The sequence below is a fragment of the Drosophila subobscura genome, chromosome J, assembly GCF_008121235.1.
Source record: "Drosophila subobscura isolate 14011-0131.10 chromosome J, UCBerk_Dsub_1.0, whole genome shotgun sequence".
NCBI lineage: Eukaryota > Metazoa > Arthropoda > Insecta > Diptera > Drosophilidae > Drosophila > Drosophila subobscura.
The window spans coordinates 6,316,256-6,335,883 of record NC_048532.1 but is presented as its reverse complement, the minus strand read 5'-3'; the positions used below and the strand labels follow the sequence as shown (position 1 = coordinate 6,335,883).

Below are 19,628 nucleotides of genomic sequence, written 5' to 3'. Positions count from 1 at the left end.
TATATTTCGGTAGATTTTCGAGGATCTGTCGGTGATATTTTCGGTGATATATTTCGCTATAGCGAAATTTGTTGGTCGCAGACGATGAGTCCGCATTGACCAGGTACTTTATGTTGAATATTAGAATTTAAAAAAATAATTGCTTGTATATATTTGCTAAAATTTGATTCAAGCCAATTCGGTGGCTGTAGCTCTTATAGTTTCTGAGTACTAGCCGACAAATAAGACTGCCAGACGGACAGACAGACATGGCTATTGATTCTGATCAACAGCAAAATATATACTCTTTATGGGGTCGGAAACATTTCCTTCTGTGCGTTACATAATACATCCAGTTTTGTGCACAAATACAATATACCCTACATATTTATTAAGATCCTGCGGTTAGTTACCGAACTTAAAATATCAAAAATATCGAAAAAACATATGAATATATTTTTATTTTAAAGAAATATCGATATATTGATATATATTTGACAACCCTAATCCGCGGTCCCACTGGAGCCAATCAAATTGACAATAAATAAATAAATAAAATAATGCTGCATTTGACGGGCCAGAATTACAATGCACGCGACATAATCAAAAACATTTTCTCACCGCTCATCGGCGTGCTGAGCAGCAGTCTCGCAGATGACATCTGCCACCGCAACAATCTCTCCTTTGTGGAGCTCCTGCAGCCCTTTGCCAAACTGCCCAACGATGGTGAGTGGATTTTGGAGTGTGGTGGGGGCGGTGGTAAACAACTTGATGTTATGGTTAAATAACTTAATCTCCTTCCTGCCGAGCAGCACACTTTCGCGATGTCTCCGGGACGAGTGTCTCTGTGCGGGGACTGCGTCTCAACTTTTGCGATGTGGACTGGCGGCCGCCACAACCAGTCTTGGCCAGCCGAATGCTCAAGGAATCGGTGACCAATGCCCACAATGACAAGACCAAGGTTGCTACGATAGGTGAGTATGCAGCGAGAACACACCCAAAAGGTTTCGGCACTCAATTTCTCAACCACTTACAGGGGACATTGACCTGGAGCTGCCGACGTCGGAGCCTTGGTTTGAACAATGGCGTGAGACGTTTTTGACTGTGCAATTCCCAGCGGATCATGAGTTCACCCGCCACCTGCTCAGCTGTCTGCTTGTGCTGTCCAGTGCCGATCCCCAGATAGTGGAAACGGCCCACAAGCTGACCCAACGGGTGCAGCAAATGCAGAGCATCACGCCCCAGAAGCTGCCCAAGTGGTTCCAGCCCAACGAAGTGCTTAACAGCTATGTGGTGCTGCATGAGGCCAACCAGGGGGATCTGTCCAAGGCCCAGCAGGGCTTTGAGCTGCTCAAGTCCACCTTTGGCGACAGCAAATGCTTCCTAGTGTCCATTAACTCGCTGGATAGCCAGGCACCTGCAGAGGTGCAGGACTATTGGGCGTGCTACATCAAGAGACAGCCGAAGAGCGATGCCACGCTCACCTCCACGGACCTGAGTGCCCCGAAATCTCCACAGGAGGCGGTGTCGGTCATCAGCATGCCCTCCATGCAGATGTCCCAGTTGCTTGAGGAAGTTCCTGCCCAGGAGAGTGGCCTGACGATGCTGCATCCTCTGAGTCCCATGCAGGAGAGCGCCACCGAGGCCATCAATTCCAAGTTCAGCATTAGCAGCGAGAGCCTCGCCTCCCAGACCATCAATCCCAATGTGTGGGCCAACGATCTGGAGGCGGATGCACCGCACGGCGGCTGTCTCACCACGCGGGACATTGACAACGTGCGTCACTTTGTGCAGGACTATGCGGTGCGTGCTTTGATACCCTACATCGAGCACCTGGTGGCCACACTCAGCGAGGGTGTGACCAACAAGAAGGGCGTGAGCAAGTCCCTGCTGAGTGCCACTAAGCGTTGGTTCGTCACCAGCAAGCCGGGAGCGGGAGCAAACAATCAAAATGCAGTCATCTACACAAACGAATCAGCGGAGCTGCAAACGAGAAAGCTCGGCGATCTCTACTTCATGTTTGGACACTACAACCTGGCTTTTCAGGCCTACCACCAGGCCAAGAGGGACTTTAACGCGGACTCTGCCTGGCAATACTATGCGGGCGCCCTCGAAATGGCAGCCCTCTCCGCCTTCATGCTGGGCACAGCGCACCGCAAAACCTACGACTACATGGAGGATGCCATTGTGTGCTATCTGACTGTGTGCAAGTGGGTTTCCCCATCGAATTATCTGTCCAATTTCTGACTGTATTTTGCTGTATTTCCAGAATGCAGCAATTTGCCACACGAGCAACGCTGCTCAGCATGGAGTGCCTGAAGACAGCGCGACTGTACAGCGATGTGGCCAAGCAATTGATACGCATGACCAGCGAGGAGTCGCACCTTCGCTCCGCGCTGCTGCTGGAGCAGGCGGCCTACTGCTTTCTGGTAACACAACCGGCCATGCACCGGAAGTATGCCTTTCACATTGTTCTGGCTGGGAATCGCTACTCGCGTGCCGAACAGCGGAAGCATGCGTATCGCTGCTATCGCCAGGCCTACCAGGTGTTCCAGAAGCGAGAGTGGAGCCTGGCTGAGGATCATATACAGTATACGGTGGCCAAGCAGGCCTACATGTTGAAGCAGCTGGACGAGGCCAGTCGTTCCTTTGCCCATCTCCTGCGCCCTGGCAGCCTGCAGAGTGCCGCACAGCAGAGCAGCTTTCTGAAGGAGTACATCCAGACGCAGAATGTAAGTGGAATGCTGGTTCCTTCCGATAAATTTAGTGACAATTTGTGTATTCCAGGAGCTTCTCAAACGTAGTCCAGAGGTCGGACTCCTACCTCATGCCCTGCCCCAGTTGGTGCAGTCATCGGTGCGCGTCTTAACCCTGGTGCAAGCGCCCTCAGCTCAGGCGCCACAGCTGCCAGCCACCAACATTGACATCAACTCGAATCTGACGGCAGATGAGTCCATTTGGAACAAGATTGAGGAGATGCTGGTGATCACGGCTGCCTCCAATAAGCCATTCGTATTTAAGCCCACGAGATACTTGTATACCAAGCAGCAACCGGCCCTGGAGACGCCCGTTGCCGTGCAGGGCGAGCCCATTGAGCTGGCCGTGACCCTGTCGAACAGTGTTCGCTGCAGCATAGCGCTCTCCGAGATCGATTTGCTCTGGAAACTCACACTGGACAACGAGGAAGTGCTGTCGAATGCCTGCGTTTACGAGGAGGCTGCCGACAGTGCCAGCAAAGCGGCCGTGCAGGCAGCCATCAAGACCAGCTGCGTGGCATCGTTTGAGCTGGCCGAACAGGCCGAGAAAACTGTTTACTTCAAGCTAACGCCGAGGCTCACCGGACGTCTCCTCATTCTGGGCGTGGTTTGCCGTGTGGCAGCCACCGCGGATCCCACGGCCAGTCTGCTCGGCTCCTTGCAGTTTGAGACGCAAATGATTCGACCTGCGACGGCCAAGCAATCCTCGCAGACCGTCCTGGACAACCGGTTGAGCCTCAAACTGGTGCCTCAATTGCCCGCCATGAGTGTTAGCTTTAGCCCAGTGCCCACCCAGCTCTTGGCCGGTGAGATTCTACCCGTTTCCATTACCCTACGAAATCTGGGCATAGCTCCCATTGAGGAGATTTATCTGGGCTGCGACGCGCCACGCTGCGTGTCACTGCAGTCGGAGCACCCCGATCAAATGCCGTTGGCCATGAAGAGCTGTAAGTAAACCAATTGCATTTAATTTTGTATATTAAATGAGAATTTCCTGCACAGCTTTACGTGATCTCTCGAATGACAAGCTCGTCAAGGACAAGGAAATCCGTGGTCAGCGGGTATTCCGGCTGCTGCAACGTCCTGGCCAGGCGGCCCTGGAGGCACAGCAGGGACATACCATTTCCATGTGGCTGCAGGCACCCCACCAGGATGGACCCTTCACGCTGCGCCTGCTCTTCTACTATTCATTGCCAGTGGGTGCCAATTCGCCCATCAAGTATCGTCTAGTGCGTCACATTTGGCACCTGCAGGTGGAGAGCTGTCTGCAGGCGGAGTCCACGTGCTTCGTGAGCAATGCAGTGACCAACGAACTGGGTCTGGAGCTTAACCTGCGCAATCAGCATGCCGCCCAGGCGACCGAAGTGTACATCAACACGTTGTCCCTGTACTCCAAGGAGTACGATGTGAATCCAGAGAAGTTTTACAGTAAGTGGGAGAACTGGTTAATGCCGACACCTTCCTGATGATTAATTTCTGTGTATTGCAGTTATGGACAGCATGGGAGTGAGTGCGGGACAGGCGGGTGGACAGTGCCTCAAGTCTTCCAAATTCTGCAGCCTGCAATTCCGACTGCAGGAGAAGGGCCTAAAGGAACAATTCAATGACATTCCAACGATCAAAACTCTGCTACAAACCCGACTATCCCACTTGAAAATTATGCCTGCGCAGCACGCCCAGCAAGTGGAGCAGCACATGCCAGCGCTGCACGATCCGCATAGCTTTCTCACCAACGAGGAGACCGTGTTCTTCAATACCAACATCAGCACCGAGGAGTTCAACGCCAGCATTGGCGGCTATGTGCCTCATGCCACGCTGGCCCTCAGCTGGAGTGCGATAGTGGCCAGGGAGGGTGGGCCACGGCTTGCCAGTGGCTTGCATTTCATCAAGCTGTACAAACTCTACGAGACGGGACACTGTCCAGCCACGACGGCCGAGACAATGCTTCGCAGACGTCTGTCCTCGGACAATGCGGCCCACAAACATCGCGAGTTCCAGCTGCCAGAGGTGGCGCCCAGCAATGAGAAGGCCAGCGAGCCGCTGGCCGACGATGAAGACGAGGACTATTGGGAGCCCAATGAGAATTATGTGGGCCAACGTTGCCTGCTTGAAGACGAGAGCTTTGTGCTGGCTGCCAAGGGTTAGGTTTTGTGCCCAAATTGTGTTAAATATGTTTTGTGTCTGGATCCGTTTATGATCCTCCTGCGAGCAACTGTTTTGTGTCTTCAATTAATTGTTTATTTGTTGGGGAAGATCTATAACCAAGGCTGTCCTTTCTTATGTAGTAAATGTTTCAAATGTTTAGATAAATGGAGAGTCCTCTCAGTCCTTGTGTGTGGGGGTAACATTTGTGTCTTTATCGCTTGTCCGCTTGATTAAAGGTAATGTTTTTTGTTAGTTTATTAGTTGATTGATTTAAAAAAGAATTCATTCATATTATTACACTCTAATAAAATGCTTAAACATGTAACATTAAAGTATGTTAATTGCTTTTTGGTAGTTCCTAAGCTGCTGACTAGACAGAGACAGATGATGACGTGGATCGTGTGCGGATGCGGATGTGGATGTGGGGTTTGTGGCAGCGCAACGTAATTATCTGGTGGCAGGATTAATAGCATTTATTGTTATTATTTTAAGCGCGTTTCTTGGTCATGTACACACGAGCCGTGGCATAGAGGACATGCGTACAGGCATAGATATTGCCCATGGCGCTGCCCAGTAGAGCTCCAATGATATTTGGTATGGGATACACCTGCCAGTCCCGTCCCCAGTCAAGGGGCGCCACCACACTGCCAGCCCAGGCCCCCAGAATGCCACCCAGTGCATTGTACTTGAACAGATTCAGAGCCGTGTCCTCGCACTTGGTCACGAAGTCCGGTTTCTCGCAGAAGCACACTTGCAGGGCACCGCCGCCGCCCAAGAGAAACACCGTGGGCGACACCGTCAACAGTGTCATCAGCAGGGAAAGGACAAAGGTCTCCTCGTAGTTGCCTAGCACCGGTGCTCCCAAAATGATGCAGATGAAGGCATACAACAGCGTGCACAGAAACTGCAACGTGAATCCTCCCGCGAGCTCGCGTGCCGTAAAATATGCCGCCTTCTTCTGCCGTTGCTTGATCGTCAGAACACCATCCTCAATGCGTCCATAGAAACGGGCCAGCACAACTTTCAGCAGCTCGCCAATGAAGACAATTGGAACGACCAGTGAGTCCCAGAAGTTGCCGAGATAGGCCCAGTTCCGGCGGTACTGCATATATGTCATGCATATCAATATGGTCGCCAGGCTGAGGGACACATGGAAGAGCTGGTGCTTGGTCTTTTGTTGATCGAAACGCGAAACCATCGTTAAATGCAATCAAACACAATTTTTTACAACGAAACGAATATTTTTGCTGCTCGTCTTCCTGTTCCACCTTCTTTCGCACAGCACTTTGCAACACCGTTTACGGTATATTTTATAGTTTTTGGTATATTCGGATGTAGCAATACAGATGAAAATGTATTTATGATAAATTGGTATAAAGTGGTATATTACTCTGTATTTCCATAATATTTTCATATATTATATTATTAAAGCAGAGTGCACAGGAACTGCAACTGGAATCCTCCCGGAAATCAACCGTAAACGATATCTTCTGTATAAATAATTCTCATCTGTATCATAGTGTGGTGTATAGTTTTGACAACTTCTCGTTAAATCCAGAAATTTTACAACACTTTCCCAGTTTTAATTCAACAGCCGACCTGTCATATTATTATTTTACCCGAAATTGTTTTGTTCATTGAATTTATTCCCGGAGTTGACTAAAAATGATAAATTACGCTGTACGAGGGCGACATCTAATGCGCGCTTTGGGTACGACAGTTGCGTGGAGCCGCACCCGCCCTGGACAAAGTGCCTTGATTAGGCATTTTAGCGAGAGGATAACGGTATCGCGATTAGAGAGATTCAGTGGTGCGACAGTGATGGCTCAACGGTTCTACAGTCGCAAACGCGACAAGAAAGCGCTAGCGACACCTGCAGTCCTTTCCGACCAAGATTCCAACCTCCCTGCCACAGTGGAAGTGCCCGACGTATGGCCACATGTTCCGCTGATTGCCATTCGAAAGGTTCCCTTGTTTCCGCGCTTTATGAAGGTTGTGGAGGTGAGTGCATTTGCTGGGAAAACATATTTCAGTGGCCTTCACCACGACACTCGCACTCGACTTTCAGGTGTCCAATCCCAATATTATGGATCTGCTGCGTCGCAAAGTTAAGCTCAACCAGCCCTACATTGGAGTTTTCCTTAAAAAAGTTGATGGCGAAGAAGAGGTTATCCAGAATCTGGACGATGTGTATCATATAGGCAGCTTTGCAAAGATCCAAGAGGTTCACGATGTGGGGGACAAGATGCGCATAGTAGTGGTAGCGCATCGCCGTGTACGCATTACAAGACCCATGTTCGAGGATCTGCCTAAACCAAAAAAGCCAGGTAACACACTACAGACGCACACTAAACCCATCAAAATTGTGACAAATGTTCTTGATCTTAGTGAAAATGACAACATTGCATTATCCACTATTTAATATTAAATTACACATCCCAGCTGAAGATCAAACAACAAACAAAGAATTATCGACAACGACAATGACAATGACATCAAAAGAACGCCGCAAAGCACGCCGCTCACATAGGCAGAAAATAATAGAAGCTGCGGCTGCCGCTGACCTTGAGAACAAAATCGGAATGAAAGGAGCGCCTTCGAATATATCAGAGAAACTTAAAGCTCTGGCATCTGCAACCAAAGCCGCATTCGAACCCGAAACGAGTAAATCGAAGGATTCCATTACAGAACTAGCTCCGCTGCCTGTGCTCAGTGTAGAGGTGGAGAATGTTAAGCAATCTGCCTTTACATTCACCGATGAGGTCAAGGCGCTGATCCAGGAGATTATAAAGACTCTACGCGACATTATCACCATGAATCCCTTGTTTAGGTAAGCTATACAATATCACAAGAAGCTTCCAGCTTATCTCTCTTTCCCTTAGGGAGAGTCTGCATCAAATACTTCATCAGAATCAACGGGTTGTGGAGAATCCCATATACCTGTGCGACTTGAGTGCCTCTCTTTCATCCGCAGACCCAGAGGAGCTGCAAAATATCCTAGAGGAATCAGATGTGAATATTTGTGGGCACAGATTTATCTCGTATGCTAATATATTCTTTTCTTAAAGATCCCAAAACGCCTGCATCTGGCTCTTACCATACTCAAAAAGGAGTTACAGTTGTCGACGCTTCAGGCGAAAATTGGACACGAAGTGGAGGAAAGACTCAAGCAGCAGCACCGTAAATACGTCCTTTACGAACAGATGAAGGTTATCAAGAAGGAGTTGGGCATTGAGAAGGACGACAAGGATGCCATCGGCGAAAAGTATAAAGAAAAGCTGAAAGACAAAATCGTTCCAGCAAGCATTCAGCAGGTCATTGATGAGGAACTATACAAACTGAATTTCCTGGAGAGTCACGGCTCTGAATTTAAGTAAGCAAGAGACAGAGGGAGAGAGCTCGTTGACATCAATAATTATCCTATCAATTATATTTCTATTGCTGATTATAGTGTAACCCGCAACTACCTCGACTGGCTAACCTCGCTACCCTGGGGCATCACTAGCACTGAGAATCTTTGCCTGGAAAAGGCCGAAGAGATCCTAACCCATGATCACTACGGCATGGAGGATATCAAGAAGCGTATCTTAGAGTTTATTGCCGTCAGTTCTCTGACGGGTACCACGCAGGGCAAGATTTTGTGCTTCCATGGACCGCCTGGTGTGGGCAAGACGAGCATTGCGAAGTCCATTGCTCGGGCCCTGAACCGCGAGTACTTCCGCTTCAGTGTGGGCGGCATGACGGATGTGGCTGAGATCAAGGGACATCGTCGCACCTACGTGGGCGCAATGCCTGGCAAACTGATACAGTGCTTAAAGAAGACCAAGACGGAGAATCCCCTAGTGCTCATTGATGAGGTGGATAAGATAGGCCAGTAAGTCCCACAAATTCTTGTCTTTTAATCAATTTCGAATATAAATTAAATCGATTTATCCACAGAGGCTACCGAGGATATCCCAGCTCAGCGCTGTTAGAGCTTCTCGACCCCGAGCAAAATGCCAATTTCCTGGACTACTATCTGGACGTGCCCATCGATCTGTCGCGTGTGCTGTTCATTTGCACGGCGAACGTGATTGACACCATACCAGAGCCACTGAGGGATCGCATGGAGATGATTGAGATGTCCGGCTATGTGGCAGAAGAGAAGGTGGCCATTGCCCGCCAATATCTGATACCGCAGTCCATGAAGGACTGTGGAGTGACCGAGGAGAATATAAGCATCACCGAGAATGCCCTGAATATGCTGATACGGAGCTATTGCCGAGAATCCGGGGTGCGAAACTTGAAGAAGCAAATCGAGAAGATAATACGCAAGATAGCCCTCCTGATGGTCAAGAAGAAGGGCACCAATTTCCCAGTGGATGCTGAGCACCTGACCACATTCCTGGGCAATCAGATATTTACCTCCGATCGCATGTACGAGACGACGCCGCCGGGTGTGGTCATGGGCCTAGCCTGGACGGCTATGGGCGGCTCATCTCTGTACATTGAGACAATGCCACGGAACAAATTTAAAAGTTTGGGCTCCAAATCAGAAGCCATGGGAACAGGCGGTGGCGGAGGTGGCAATTTGTATATCACTGGAAACCTTGGAGATGTAATGAAGGAGTCGGTCCAAATTTCCCTCACTGTGGCTCGCAGCTTTATTTTCATGCGAGATCCTAAAAATAAGTACCTAGAGACAGAGTAAGAGCTTCCCACAGAAGACCCTCATTCATCTCTCTCATCTGTTCCGCTTCATTCCATTATAGAAACATCCACCTGCATGTTCCTGAGGGGGCTGTACCAAAGGATGGTCCCAGTGCAGGCATCACCATTATCACGGCCTTAATTTCCTTGGCCACCGGCAAGTCTGTGCGGAACGATATGGCTATGACAGGAGAGATCTCTCTGAGGGGCAAAGTACTGCCCGTAGCCGGCATCAAGGAGAAAACCATAGCTGTAAGATGAGTGTTCATTGTGCACCGAACGCAGCTTGATCTGAATTTCTATCCCCACTCTGCAGGCACGTCGCAGTGGCGTCAATTGCCTCATCCTGCCCGTGGACAACAAGAAAGACTTTGATGTGTTGCCCAAGTTTATAACCGAAGGTCTGGAGGTTCATTTTGCGGCCAACTACGAGGATGTCTACAACATCGCCTTTTCCGCACCCACCAAAAACGAGGGCGAGTCGAAAGTAGTGCAAGTGCCCGAACTGGAGGACGAACAGGAGGACGAGCAGGAGCCCCTAGCGAGGTCGTCGAGCTCGGCCAGTGCTATGCCAACGGGGTCTTAATCGTAGTAAAAGTAGCTTAGGGGTTGGGGGTTGTATATATGTATTGACATCGACATACCAAATAATTTTCTAAATTTAAGACATGTACATAAATCCCATAGACGCTCGTGTAGACACCATTATGACAACTTTCGATGGTTGGTCATCTGCACCAGCAGCGGGCTGACGCTGTCTCCCTCCCGAAAACTAAATCAAAGCACTGCAATCAAATAGACTGTTTTCGGAAATTGGATAACTACCCTTGGGGAAATTAATTTTTTATAATTGAGGAAATTGCCCATGTCACGACATGATTTTATTGATGGCTTATTAGACCTATCCCTGTCTCAAGTCAACCATGTGAAAAACTCCTTGGGTCGATTGCTTGATCTGTGCTTTGTCTCTGATCCGACCTTATCGTTGTTAACACGAGCACTCCCGCTCACTATTCCTGAAGACTGCTATCATCCTACTTTCGAAGTGTCGGTAGATATTGGACCTACTGTATCGGATCGTGCGGGTAGGCTATCTGAACGCGTCCGCTGCTTTCGTAAAGCCGAGTTTACGAAGCTCAATAACTTAATTAGGGATTTTGATTGGTCCGCTCTGTACTCGTGCACTGACGTCATTGAAGGCACAAACATTTTTTACAATGTACTTGACACAATTTTTGACACGTGTGTCCCACTCTCATGTCCGACTAGATCTGCGAAACCTCCTTGGTTCACCAAAGAGTTATCCAGTCTAAAGAACCTAAAATCAAGACTATTTAAAAAATCAAGAAGTTGGTTCTCCCTCTTCTCTTTCTAATTACTTAATAGCTCGGTCAAATTTCACTGTTCTTAATGCTCAATGCTATAGGAACTACCTACTTCGATGCAGGATACGTTTTTCACAGGACCCTAAACAGTTCTACAGCTTTGTAAACAGTAAGCGTAGAACGTCCGCACATCCATCCATGCTATCATTTTTGAATATGTCGGCAAACAATGATCAGGCAATCGCCGATCTTTTTGCACAATTTTTCCAAACCACCTATTCCCAGGAAAGCTACCCAGGCACTATGTATCCATATAGTTTACCAAGGTCGAATGGCATTTTCTGCCCTATGTTAAATGAAGGCTCCTTACTTCATGAACTTAAATTAGTTAAGCCGGTATTTTCACCGGGCCCTGACGGAGTTCCCGGCTGTGTACTTAGGTACTGTGCCGAGTCTCTGTGCGGACCTTTGCTTAAATTATTCAATCTTTCCATCCATTCTTCTAGCTTTCCCCCCATCTGGAAGGAATCCTTTATAATTCCTCTCCATAAGAAAGGTAGCAAGTCTGACGCCAAAAACTATAGAGGTATATCTAAGTTATCCGCTATTCCTAAAATGTTCGAGAAAATTTTAACTCCGCACTTGCAACATCTTTGCAAATCACTTATATCTCCAGCTCAGCACGGATTTATACGGCGACGATCAACAACCACTAATCTTTTAGAGTTCACCTCCTTTGTCATTAAAGGATTCCAAGGTAACTTGCAGACGGATGTTATTTACACTGACTTCAGTAAGGCATTCGATTCTGTAAACCACTCTCTTCTTGCACAAAAAAAGCTCGACCTTCTAGGGTTTCCGCCCAATCTGTTGAGATGGATTTCTAGCTACCTGTGTTCTAGGTCTCAAAGGGTCCGTTTCAAAAACTCCTTATCTTTACCTGTCATGGTTACTTCTGAGTACCACAGGGTAGCCATTTAGGCCCCTTACTTTTCACACTCTTTATTAATGACCTGCCTTCTGTCTTAACAAATTCTCGAATACTTATGTATGCGGATGATGTTAAGCTCTGTGTCCAGTATAAGGACATCTCATTTCACTCTCGCTTGCAATCTGATCTCAATAGCTTTCAGTCATGGTGTTGCGCAAATATGTTACACCTTAATGCCTCGAAGTGCAAAGTAATGACTTTTCATCGCTCCAGCCCCTTACTGGCACCTTACACCCTCTGCGGTAGTTCTCTTGAGAGAATTACATTAGTTGATGATCTTGGTGTTAAACTAGACCCCAAGTTAAAGTTTTCTGAACACATTTCTAACATGGTAAATAAAGCCATGGGTGTGCTTGGGTTTATAAAGAGGTGGTCAAAGGAATTTGATGACCCCTATATAACGAAGACTCTCTATATCTCGCTTGTTCGTCCGATTTTTAGAATACGGCTCATGTGTATGGTGCCCTCAGTACAACATACATCAGGACCGTATTGAATCAGTACAGAAAAACTTCTTATTATTTGCCCTACGGGGCCTCAACTGGGCTGCAACTGTGAGACTGCCATCCTACCGTAGTAGACTTCTTTTAATAAATCTTCCATCCTTAGTTAGTCGTAAAAAATGCTTGGTGTAATTTTTATGCACAACTTGATCAAGGGGATGTAGACAGCCCTGACTTGTTGAGCCGCGTAAACTTTACGATTCCCATTAGACCCACTAGAAACTATATTCCTTTGTTCCTTCCAATGTGTAGATCGAATTATGCCTTGCACGAGCCCTTTAGAGTGTTATGCTCGGATTATAATTCTCTCTATCACATTATATCCTCGACTCACTCCCTTCCTCTTCTTAAATCTCTTATACTAGCCTACCTCTCCCGTAGTTAATTTAATTTTTGACTTTGATAATTTTGCTTGCTTAGCTATAGTTGCTCTAGTTTAGTTGTGTTTAGTTCTAATTTTCCTCGAATATTAGCCTAACATCTATCTTTCCTGCATGCTCGCGACCGGTTCGGTTAATCGCGCCGCGCGTCATGCGGCAGCGCCCCTCGGTCGGTTGGGCGGGAGGAGGGCTGCGTTCTGCTGGGTTCCGCGCGTAACAGGCTTTGGCTTGGTGTCGCATGGGCCACTTGATGGTGCAGTCATTGCATATCAACGTCCAGACATAAATGTTGGAATTCTCAGGCTCCAACCAACAAAGAAACTAGTCATTCTCAGAGTAAAAATTATCTCAACGAAATTCTGCAGTTCATAGACACCGATTATGAACATATCGAGAGGGAGATATAAATTGAAATAAAATTATTAATGTTGAAAAGCATGTCGGAAAACTTAATTTCAACAATAATTACAGGAAATAGGGTATAAAAATGTTCATCCTCTAGGATGACAAGCAACAAGTGGTCAAATGACGAAAATTCCATTTCCGTTACGTTGTTTCACTTCCATTTCATTCCCACCCACGTTTATGCGTAATTTTTGTTGACCTCTGCTGTTGAGCCTCATTTTGTAAACAATCTAGTAAAAAGAAGTTCTGAAAACAAGACAATTTGGTAAACAATCTATTAATCAATTGGATAAACTATTATGTTAAATGTTGAGATTCCTATCCAACTATTAATATTAAAGAGAATATAAAAATTGAGGAATTGAATTACAAATCATGGAGAGAAAATGCCCTTCAGGTAAAGAATATCGTTGTAATATTATTATGTAACTAAACTAAACCTAACTAAAGTAAAACCGTTAAACTCAGGTTATTCATCTATTTATATATAGTGCTAAGTGTTTCGTTTGGTCCACTTTAAAACTGAGAATGTTGGTATATTTCTGCGGATAACTGCAGGCATTTTACAACACTAACTCCGGTCCATTTCATCAGCCGGCCCGTCACATAATCATTTTACAAGAACTTGTTGTGTTTTGTGCGTTTGCTGTGATTAATCCGGAGTAGACTCAAAATGATAGCTTACGCTGCACGAGGGCGGCATCTAATGCGCAGTTTGAGTACCACACTTGTGTGGACCCGCAATCGTCCTGGACAAAGTGCCTTGACCAGACATTTTACCGAGAAAGTTACACGCCTAGAAAGATTCAGTGGGGCGACAATGATGTCTCAGCGCTTCTACAGTCGCAAACGTGATGATCCCGACGACAAGAAAGCGCCAGCGTCACCAGATGTGTTGTTCGACCAAGATTCCAACCTGCCTGCCACATTGGCAGTGCCAGACGTATGGCCACATGTTCCGTTGATAGCCATGCGTAGGAATCCCTTGTTTCCGCGCTTCATAAAGATTGTGGAGGTGAGTGCACTTAATTGAGCAACAATTTCGATTGATATACATAAATCGTCTTTTAGGTGTCCAATCCCATTATTATGGATCTGCTGCGTCGCAAAGTTAAGCTCAACCAGCCCTACATTGGAGTTTTCCTTAAGAAAGTTGATGGCGAAGAGGAGGTCGTCCAGAGTCTGGACGATGTCCATCAAATAGGCAGTTTTGCACAGATCCAAGAGGTTCAGGATTTGGGCGACAAGATACGCATGGTGGTTGTGGCCCATCGTCGTATACGAATTACAGGACAGGTGATCGAGGATCTGCCAGCAGAAAAAAAACCAGGTAAGGCACAGACACACACTAAGCCCATACAAATTGTGACAAAAATGTTCTTGATCTTAGTGAAAATGACAACTTTGCATTATCCACTATTTAATATTAAATTACACATCCCAGCTGAAGATCAAACAACAAACAACGAATCATCGACAACGACAATGCCATTGACATCAAGTGAACGCCGCAGAGCACGCCGCACACAAAGGCAGAACAAAATCGCGGTGAATGAAGTCGAAGAGAGTTCGACTGTAACAGAGAAATTGGAAACTTTGACAGATTCTGGTTCAGAGGCCGATCCAGCACCCGCTTCACAGCCTGTGCTCATTGTAGAAGTAGAGAATGTTAAGCAATCTGCCTTTAAACAAACCAATGAGGTCAAGGCGCTGACCCAAGAGATTATAAAGACTCTACGCGACATCATCACCATGAATCCCTTGTATAGGTAAGCCATAAAATATCGCAACAAGCTTCCTAGTTATCTCTTCTCTTTTCCCTTTAGGGAGAGTCTTCATCAAATGCTGCATCAGAATCAACGAGTGGTGGAGAATCCCGTCTACCTGTGTGACTTGGGTGCCTCCCTGTCGTCTGGCGATCCAGAGGAGCTGCAAAATATCCTAGAGGAATCAGATGTGATTATTTGGCATTCATTGAGGCCATTGATTTCTCTTTTATGCTTATTCACTCTTCTCTTAAAGATCCCAAAACGCCTGCAGCTGTCTCTCACGTTACTGAAAAAGGAGCTGGAGCTATCGAAACTTCAGGCGAAAATTGGACGCGAGGTTGAGGAAAAAGTCAAGCAGCAGCACCGCAAATACATACTCCACGAACAACTGAAGGTTATCAAGAAGGAGCTGGGCATTGAGAAGGACGACAAGGATGCCATTGGCGAAAAGTATAAAGAAAAGCTGAAAGACAAAATCGTTCCAACAAGCATTCAGCAGGTCATTGATGAGGAGCTAACCAAACTGAACTTCCTGGAGAGTCACAGCTCTGAATTTAAGTAAGCAAGAGAAAGGGAGAGCTCCTTGACATCGTCCTATAATGCATATTTCTCCTGCTGATTATAGTGTAACCCGCAACTACCTCGACTGGCTAACCTCGCTACCCTGGGGCATCACTAGCACTGAGAATCTTTGCCTGGAAAAGGCCGAAGAGATCCTAACCCATGATCACTACGGCATGGAGGATATCAAGAAGCGTATCCTAGAGTTTATTGCCGTCAGTTCTCTTAAAGGCACCACGCAGGGCAAAATTTTGTGCTTCCATGGACCGCCTGGTGTGGGCAAGACGAGCATTGCGAGGTCCATTGCTCGGGCCCTGAACCGCGAGTACTTCCGCTTCAGTGTGGGCGGAATGACGGACGTGGCTGAGATCAAAGGACATCGTCGCACCTACGTGGGCGCAATGCCTGGCAAACTGATACAGTGCTTGAAGAAGACCAAGACGGAGAATCCCCTGGTGCTCATTGATGAGGTGGACAAGATTGGCAAGTAAGTCCCACAAATTCTCGACTTTTGTTCAATTTTGAATATATCTTTATATCTTTATTCACAGAGGCTATCAGGGAGATCCCAGCTCAGCGCTGTTGGAGCTTCTCGATCCCGAGCAGAATGCCAATTTCCTGGACCACTATCTGGACGTGCCCATCGATCTGTCGCGTGTGCTGTTCATTTGCACGGCGAACGTGATAGACACCATACCAGAGCCACTGCGCGATCGCATGGAGATGATTGAGATGTCCGGCTATGTGGCAGAGGAGAAGGTGGCTATTGCCCGCCAGTATCTGATACCGCAGTCCATGAAGGACTGTGGAGTGACCGAGGAGAATATAAGCATCACCGAAAATGCCCTGAATATGCTGATACGCAGCTATTGCCGCGAGTCCGGGGTGCGCAACTTGCAGAAGCAAATCGAGAAAGTTACCCGCAAAATAGCCTTCCTTATGGTCAAGAAGGAGGGCACCAATTTCCCAGTGGATGCCGAGAACCTGACCACATTCCTGGGCAAGCAGATATTTACCTCTGATCGCATGTACGAGACGACGCCGCCGGGCGTGGTCATGGGCCTGGCCTGGACGGCCATGGGTGGCTCATCTCTGTACATTGAGACAACGCCACGAAACCAATTTAAAAGTGTAGGCTCAAAATCAGAAGCCGTCGGTGGAAGTGGAGGCGGTGGTGGCAATTTGTATATTACCGGAAACCTTGGAGATGTGATGAAGGAGTCTGCCCAAATTTCCCTCACTGTGGCGCGTAACTTTGTTTTCACACGAGATCCTAACAATCAGTACCTAGAGACACAGTGAGCGCCTCCAACAGAAGCCCCTCGTTCACCCTCTTAACACGTGGCTCTTTTTTCCATCATAGAAACATCCACCTGCATGTTCCTGAGGGAGCTGTACCAAAGGATGGTCCCAGTGCTGGCGTCACCATTATCACGGCCTTAATTTCCTTGGCCACCGGCAAGTCTGTGCGCAACGATGTGGCCATGACGGGCGAGATTTCTCTGAGAGGCAAAGTTCTGCCCGTCGGCGGCATCAAGGAGAAGACCATAGCAGTAAGTAGATGCGGGTTCATTGTGAATCGAAAGTACACTCTTGATTCACTCTACAGGCACGTCGCAGTGGCGTCAATTGCCTCATCCTGCCCGTGGACAACAAGAAGGACTTCGAGGAGTTGCCCAAGTTTATAACAGAAGGCCTGGAAGTTCATTTTGCGGCCAACTACGAGGATGTCTACAACATCGCCTTTTCTGCACCCACCAAAACCGAGGACGAGGCGAAATTAGTGCCGGAGCTTGAGCAGGAGCCCCTCGAGAAGGTGTCGAGCGCTGCTAGTGCTATGCCAACGGGGCCTTAATCGTAGTAAAAGTAGCTTGGGGGTTGGGGGTTGCATCGATGTATTGACATTGATATCAGGTTAATTAGTGTATGTAGAAAATACAAAAGCATTTGCTAAATCTAAGCCATGTACATGAATTGCATCGCATCGCATCTATACATCCGCATTCGAGAGGATCCAGTCGAGGTAGCGATCGACGCGCGTGTAGACACCAGGACGACGAGGCTCGCCACAGCCGTTGCCCCACGACACAATGCCGATGGTGACCCAGCGCTGGTTGGGCAGCTGCACCAGCAGCGGTCCGCCGCTGTCGCCCTGACACGAGTCCTGACCACCCTCCGGCTGACCGGCACAAAGTACTGTATCCGAAATGCCTTCAGTCATGGCAGCCCGGCAATCCGACTGCTTCCATACGGGCAGACTGACCTAAATTAATGGCATTGGCTTTAAAGTTGGAAGATTAAGCGACTGTTTGCGGTACTTACCTCCATGAGGATGTTGGAGTGGGGCCCACCCAGCTTCTGTGTACCCCAGCCCGTGACAATGGCACTGCGTCCGGCCCAGTTCTCGCTGACTGGCGGCATGCATATCGGCCAGATGTACGTGTTGAACAGCGTGGCCCTGTCGATCCTGATGAGCGCAATGTCATTCGCGTAGGTCAGCGGATTGTAATCGATGTGGATGACCATATTGGCAATGCGGAAATCCCTGGCGCGCGTCTCATTCAACTGGTGAGTGTTGTACTCGCCCAGTCTCACGAATAATTGCTCTTTCTTCTTCCTGTATACGCAATGGGCGGCGGTCAGGACGTGGCGATCGGTTATGAGTACTCCGCCGCACCACACAAAGGGCTGGCCCTCGATGAGCAGGGCCGCCATCCAGGGCCACTCGTCTGGCTCGGCTGGACGTCCACCCGTCAGCCTGGGAAACTGCCTTGTGGTGATGCCACAGCCCCGCTGCTCCGGTCGATTTACAATTCGGGGCTCCTCCTTGTCGGGGTTGGTAATAATCTGAGGACTTAAGCCGGAACTGCTCGCCTGCTCAGTGCAACAAATGCCAATGGAACTGCCACGGATTTAATTGAAGATTAGAGCAGAGCAGACAGAGTGTGATCGAGTCTCACCTTTTTTCAATGATGCACAACTGGGAGACCAGACGCCACACATCGTTCTTGAGCTCCGGCATGCGACAATAGATGATGTGGCGGCAGCGTCCCGTTTCGCCCAGCGGTGTGCTGCAAGGACCGTAGTCCTTGTTCTCCTGCAAAAGATTGGCAGAGGTTGCAGAAGCCTAACCTTGGCAGATGATTCACTCACCAGCAACTGGGAGCCAGAGCTCCCCACACTGTCATCACCAGGTGCCTGTCGCTTCTGGAGGCGATGTCGTGATAGAAAATTCAATTCACTTTGATTGCTGTTCAACTGATTCTCCGCTGCGCCCCACTGGAACTCGTCATTGTCGTTCAAGTCGAGAAGATCTGTTTGAGTGGTTTAGATTAAAACTAGTTATCTATCCATAAGTCCTTGTGTTCTTGCCCAGGTATTCGCTGGTGTAACTCTTGGCCAGGATCTGCTGACAGCTCAAGCACAGTAAAGCCAAGAATATCCACTGTCGAGGCGTCATTGTGAGCAACTTCCCGCAATTTTGCTTCAAAGTAAAATCGCGTGGCGCTTCCGTTGATAGTCAAATCCGTTCTGCCTTTCGTGTAGTTCTCTCGGCGAGCGTCGGTTACGATATGGTCAGCGAGCGGCGAGCTCAGATCAACTCTCGCTTTAAGTTCACCTTGTGGGCTGCTCGTAGCGTTGTTCGTGGCGTTGACACTTTTGGGTTTTCCTAGTTTACAATAATGATGAGCCGCTCAGGCAAGTCGCGTACTTTAAAGCTGAACTCGAAACATGTTTACCCAAACGAGAGCCCCCCAAGTTCCCAGCTCTGACATTTATATACCCAATTTTCACTCTGCTTAAATAATATTTAATTTCTGCTACTGGCTTATCTCTGAAAGGGAAAGAGAGCCCATGCCGGTCCCCCCTTTAATGCTTATGAGCTAAGACCCAGTTTCGAGTGTTATCTGAATGTGGCCACTGTGCCAGCACTTGGGATAACTGGCAACGATGACGCAGACCCTGGGGGAAGCGTGATGTGCATGGCTAATGATGCGGTTCGGTGAGTTTTGATTCCATAAAAGTAATATTTGTCTATATAAATAGATGTGCAACTTAGAATCCATATTTAATTGCAGTTTGACGGCTGTACATCAACACAATGGATAAATCAATTAAAAGCCC

The 19,628-nt window shown here is 47.8% G+C and overlaps 4 protein-coding genes across 7 annotated transcripts; 2 read left to right on the top strand and 2 right to left on the bottom strand.

The window, feature by feature from the left end:
• The first annotated feature begins 481 nt into the window (after positions 1–481).
• LOC117893829 (trafficking protein particle complex subunit 8) lies at positions 482–5,212 on the top strand. Its single transcript, XM_034800586.1, has 7 exons — positions 482–705; positions 792–953; positions 1,016–2,189; positions 2,249–2,711; positions 2,767–3,682; positions 3,738–4,163; positions 4,225–5,212. Exons 1-7 carry the CDS (start codon positions 540–542, stop codon positions 4,878–4,880), a joined length of 3,963 nt encoding a protein of 1,320 aa, XP_034656477.1. The 5' UTR covers positions 482–539; the 3' UTR covers positions 4,881–5,212.
• On the bottom strand, positions 5,117–6,164 carry LOC117893837 (glycosylphosphatidylinositol anchor biosynthesis protein 11). The gene has a single exon (XM_034800601.1). The coding sequence runs from the start codon at positions 6,076–6,078 to the stop codon at positions 5,368–5,370; it is 711 nt and encodes a 236-aa protein (XP_034656492.1). The 5' UTR covers positions 6,079–6,164; the 3' UTR covers positions 5,117–5,367.
• Positions 6,165–6,567: 403 nt separating this feature from the next.
• Positions 6,568–17,471, top strand: LOC117893830 (lon protease homolog, mitochondrial). 4 transcript variants are annotated; one of them, XM_034800590.1, is made up of 10 exons: positions 6,568–6,643; positions 13,945–14,188; positions 14,245–14,503; positions 14,564–14,942; positions 15,000–15,129; positions 15,196–15,500; positions 15,568–15,990; positions 16,055–16,801; positions 16,867–17,056; positions 17,113–17,471. In XM_034800590.1, exons 1-10 carry the CDS (start codon positions 6,579–6,581, stop codon positions 17,356–17,358), a joined length of 2,988 nt encoding a protein of 995 aa, XP_034656481.1. In that variant the 5' UTR covers positions 6,568–6,578; the 3' UTR covers positions 17,359–17,471. The 4 variants fall into 4 exon arrangements, with proteins under 4 accessions (XP_034656481.1, XP_034656479.1, XP_034656478.1 ...); XM_034800588.1 differs by having other exon boundaries at positions 6,582–6,600; positions 13,902–14,188; XM_034800587.1 differs by lacking the exon at positions 6,568–6,643 and having other exon boundaries at positions 13,773–14,188.
• LOC117893836 (venom protease) lies at positions 17,375–19,003 on the bottom strand. Its single transcript, XM_034800600.1, has 5 exons — positions 18,876–19,003; positions 18,657–18,817; positions 18,464–18,600; positions 17,826–18,405; positions 17,375–17,766 (listed from the first exon to the last, which is right to left on the bottom strand). Exons 1-5 carry the CDS (start codon positions 18,961–18,963, stop codon positions 17,494–17,496), a joined length of 1,239 nt encoding a protein of 412 aa, XP_034656491.1. The 5' UTR covers positions 18,964–19,003; the 3' UTR covers positions 17,375–17,493.
• Positions 19,004–19,628: the final 625 nt, after the last annotated feature.

What these genes read in the sequence shown, in the direction of transcription:
- LOC117893830 (XM_034800587.1), top strand. Translation starts at nt 13,847, where the DNA reads ATGATAGCTTACGCTGCACGAGGGCGGCATCTAATGCGCAGTTTGAGT. An exon ending in GCTTCATAAAGATTGTGGAG is followed by an intron (nt 14,189 to 14,244) that starts GTGAGTGCACTT and finishes ATCGTCTTTTAG; the next exon opens with GTGTCCAATCCCATTATTAT. An exon ending in AGTCACAGCTCTGAATTTAA is followed by an intron (nt 15,501 to 15,567) that starts GTAAGCAAGAGA and finishes TGCTGATTATAG; the next exon opens with TGTAACCCGCAACTACCTCG.
- LOC117893837 (XM_034800601.1), bottom strand. Translation starts at nt 6,078, where the DNA reads ATGGTTTCGCGTTTCGATCAACAAAAGACCAAGCACCAGCTCTTCCAT.
- LOC117893829 (XM_034800586.1), top strand. Translation starts at nt 540, where the DNA reads ATGCTGCATTTGACGGGCCAGAATTACAATGCACGCGACATAATCAAA. An exon ending in GCCGTTGGCCATGAAGAGCT is followed by an intron (nt 3,683 to 3,737) that starts GTAAGTAAACCA and finishes TTTCCTGCACAG; the next exon opens with CTTTACGTGATCTCTCGAAT. An exon ending in GAATCCAGAGAAGTTTTACA is followed by an intron (nt 4,164 to 4,224) that starts GTAAGTGGGAGA and finishes TGTGTATTGCAG; the next exon opens with TTATGGACAGCATGGGAGTG.
- LOC117893836 (XM_034800600.1), bottom strand. Translation starts at nt 18,963, where the DNA reads ATGACGCCTCGACAGTGGATATTCTTGGCTTTACTGTGCTTGAGCTGT. An exon ending in TTACACCAGCGAATACCTGG is followed by an intron (nt 18,818 to 18,875) that starts GCAAGAACACAA and finishes CCACTCAAACAG; the next exon opens with ATCTTCTCGACTTGAACGAC. An exon ending in ACTCCAACATCCTCATGGAG is followed by an intron (nt 17,767 to 17,825) that starts GTAAGTACCGCA and finishes CCATTAATTTAG; the next exon opens with GTCAGTCTGCCCGTATGGAA.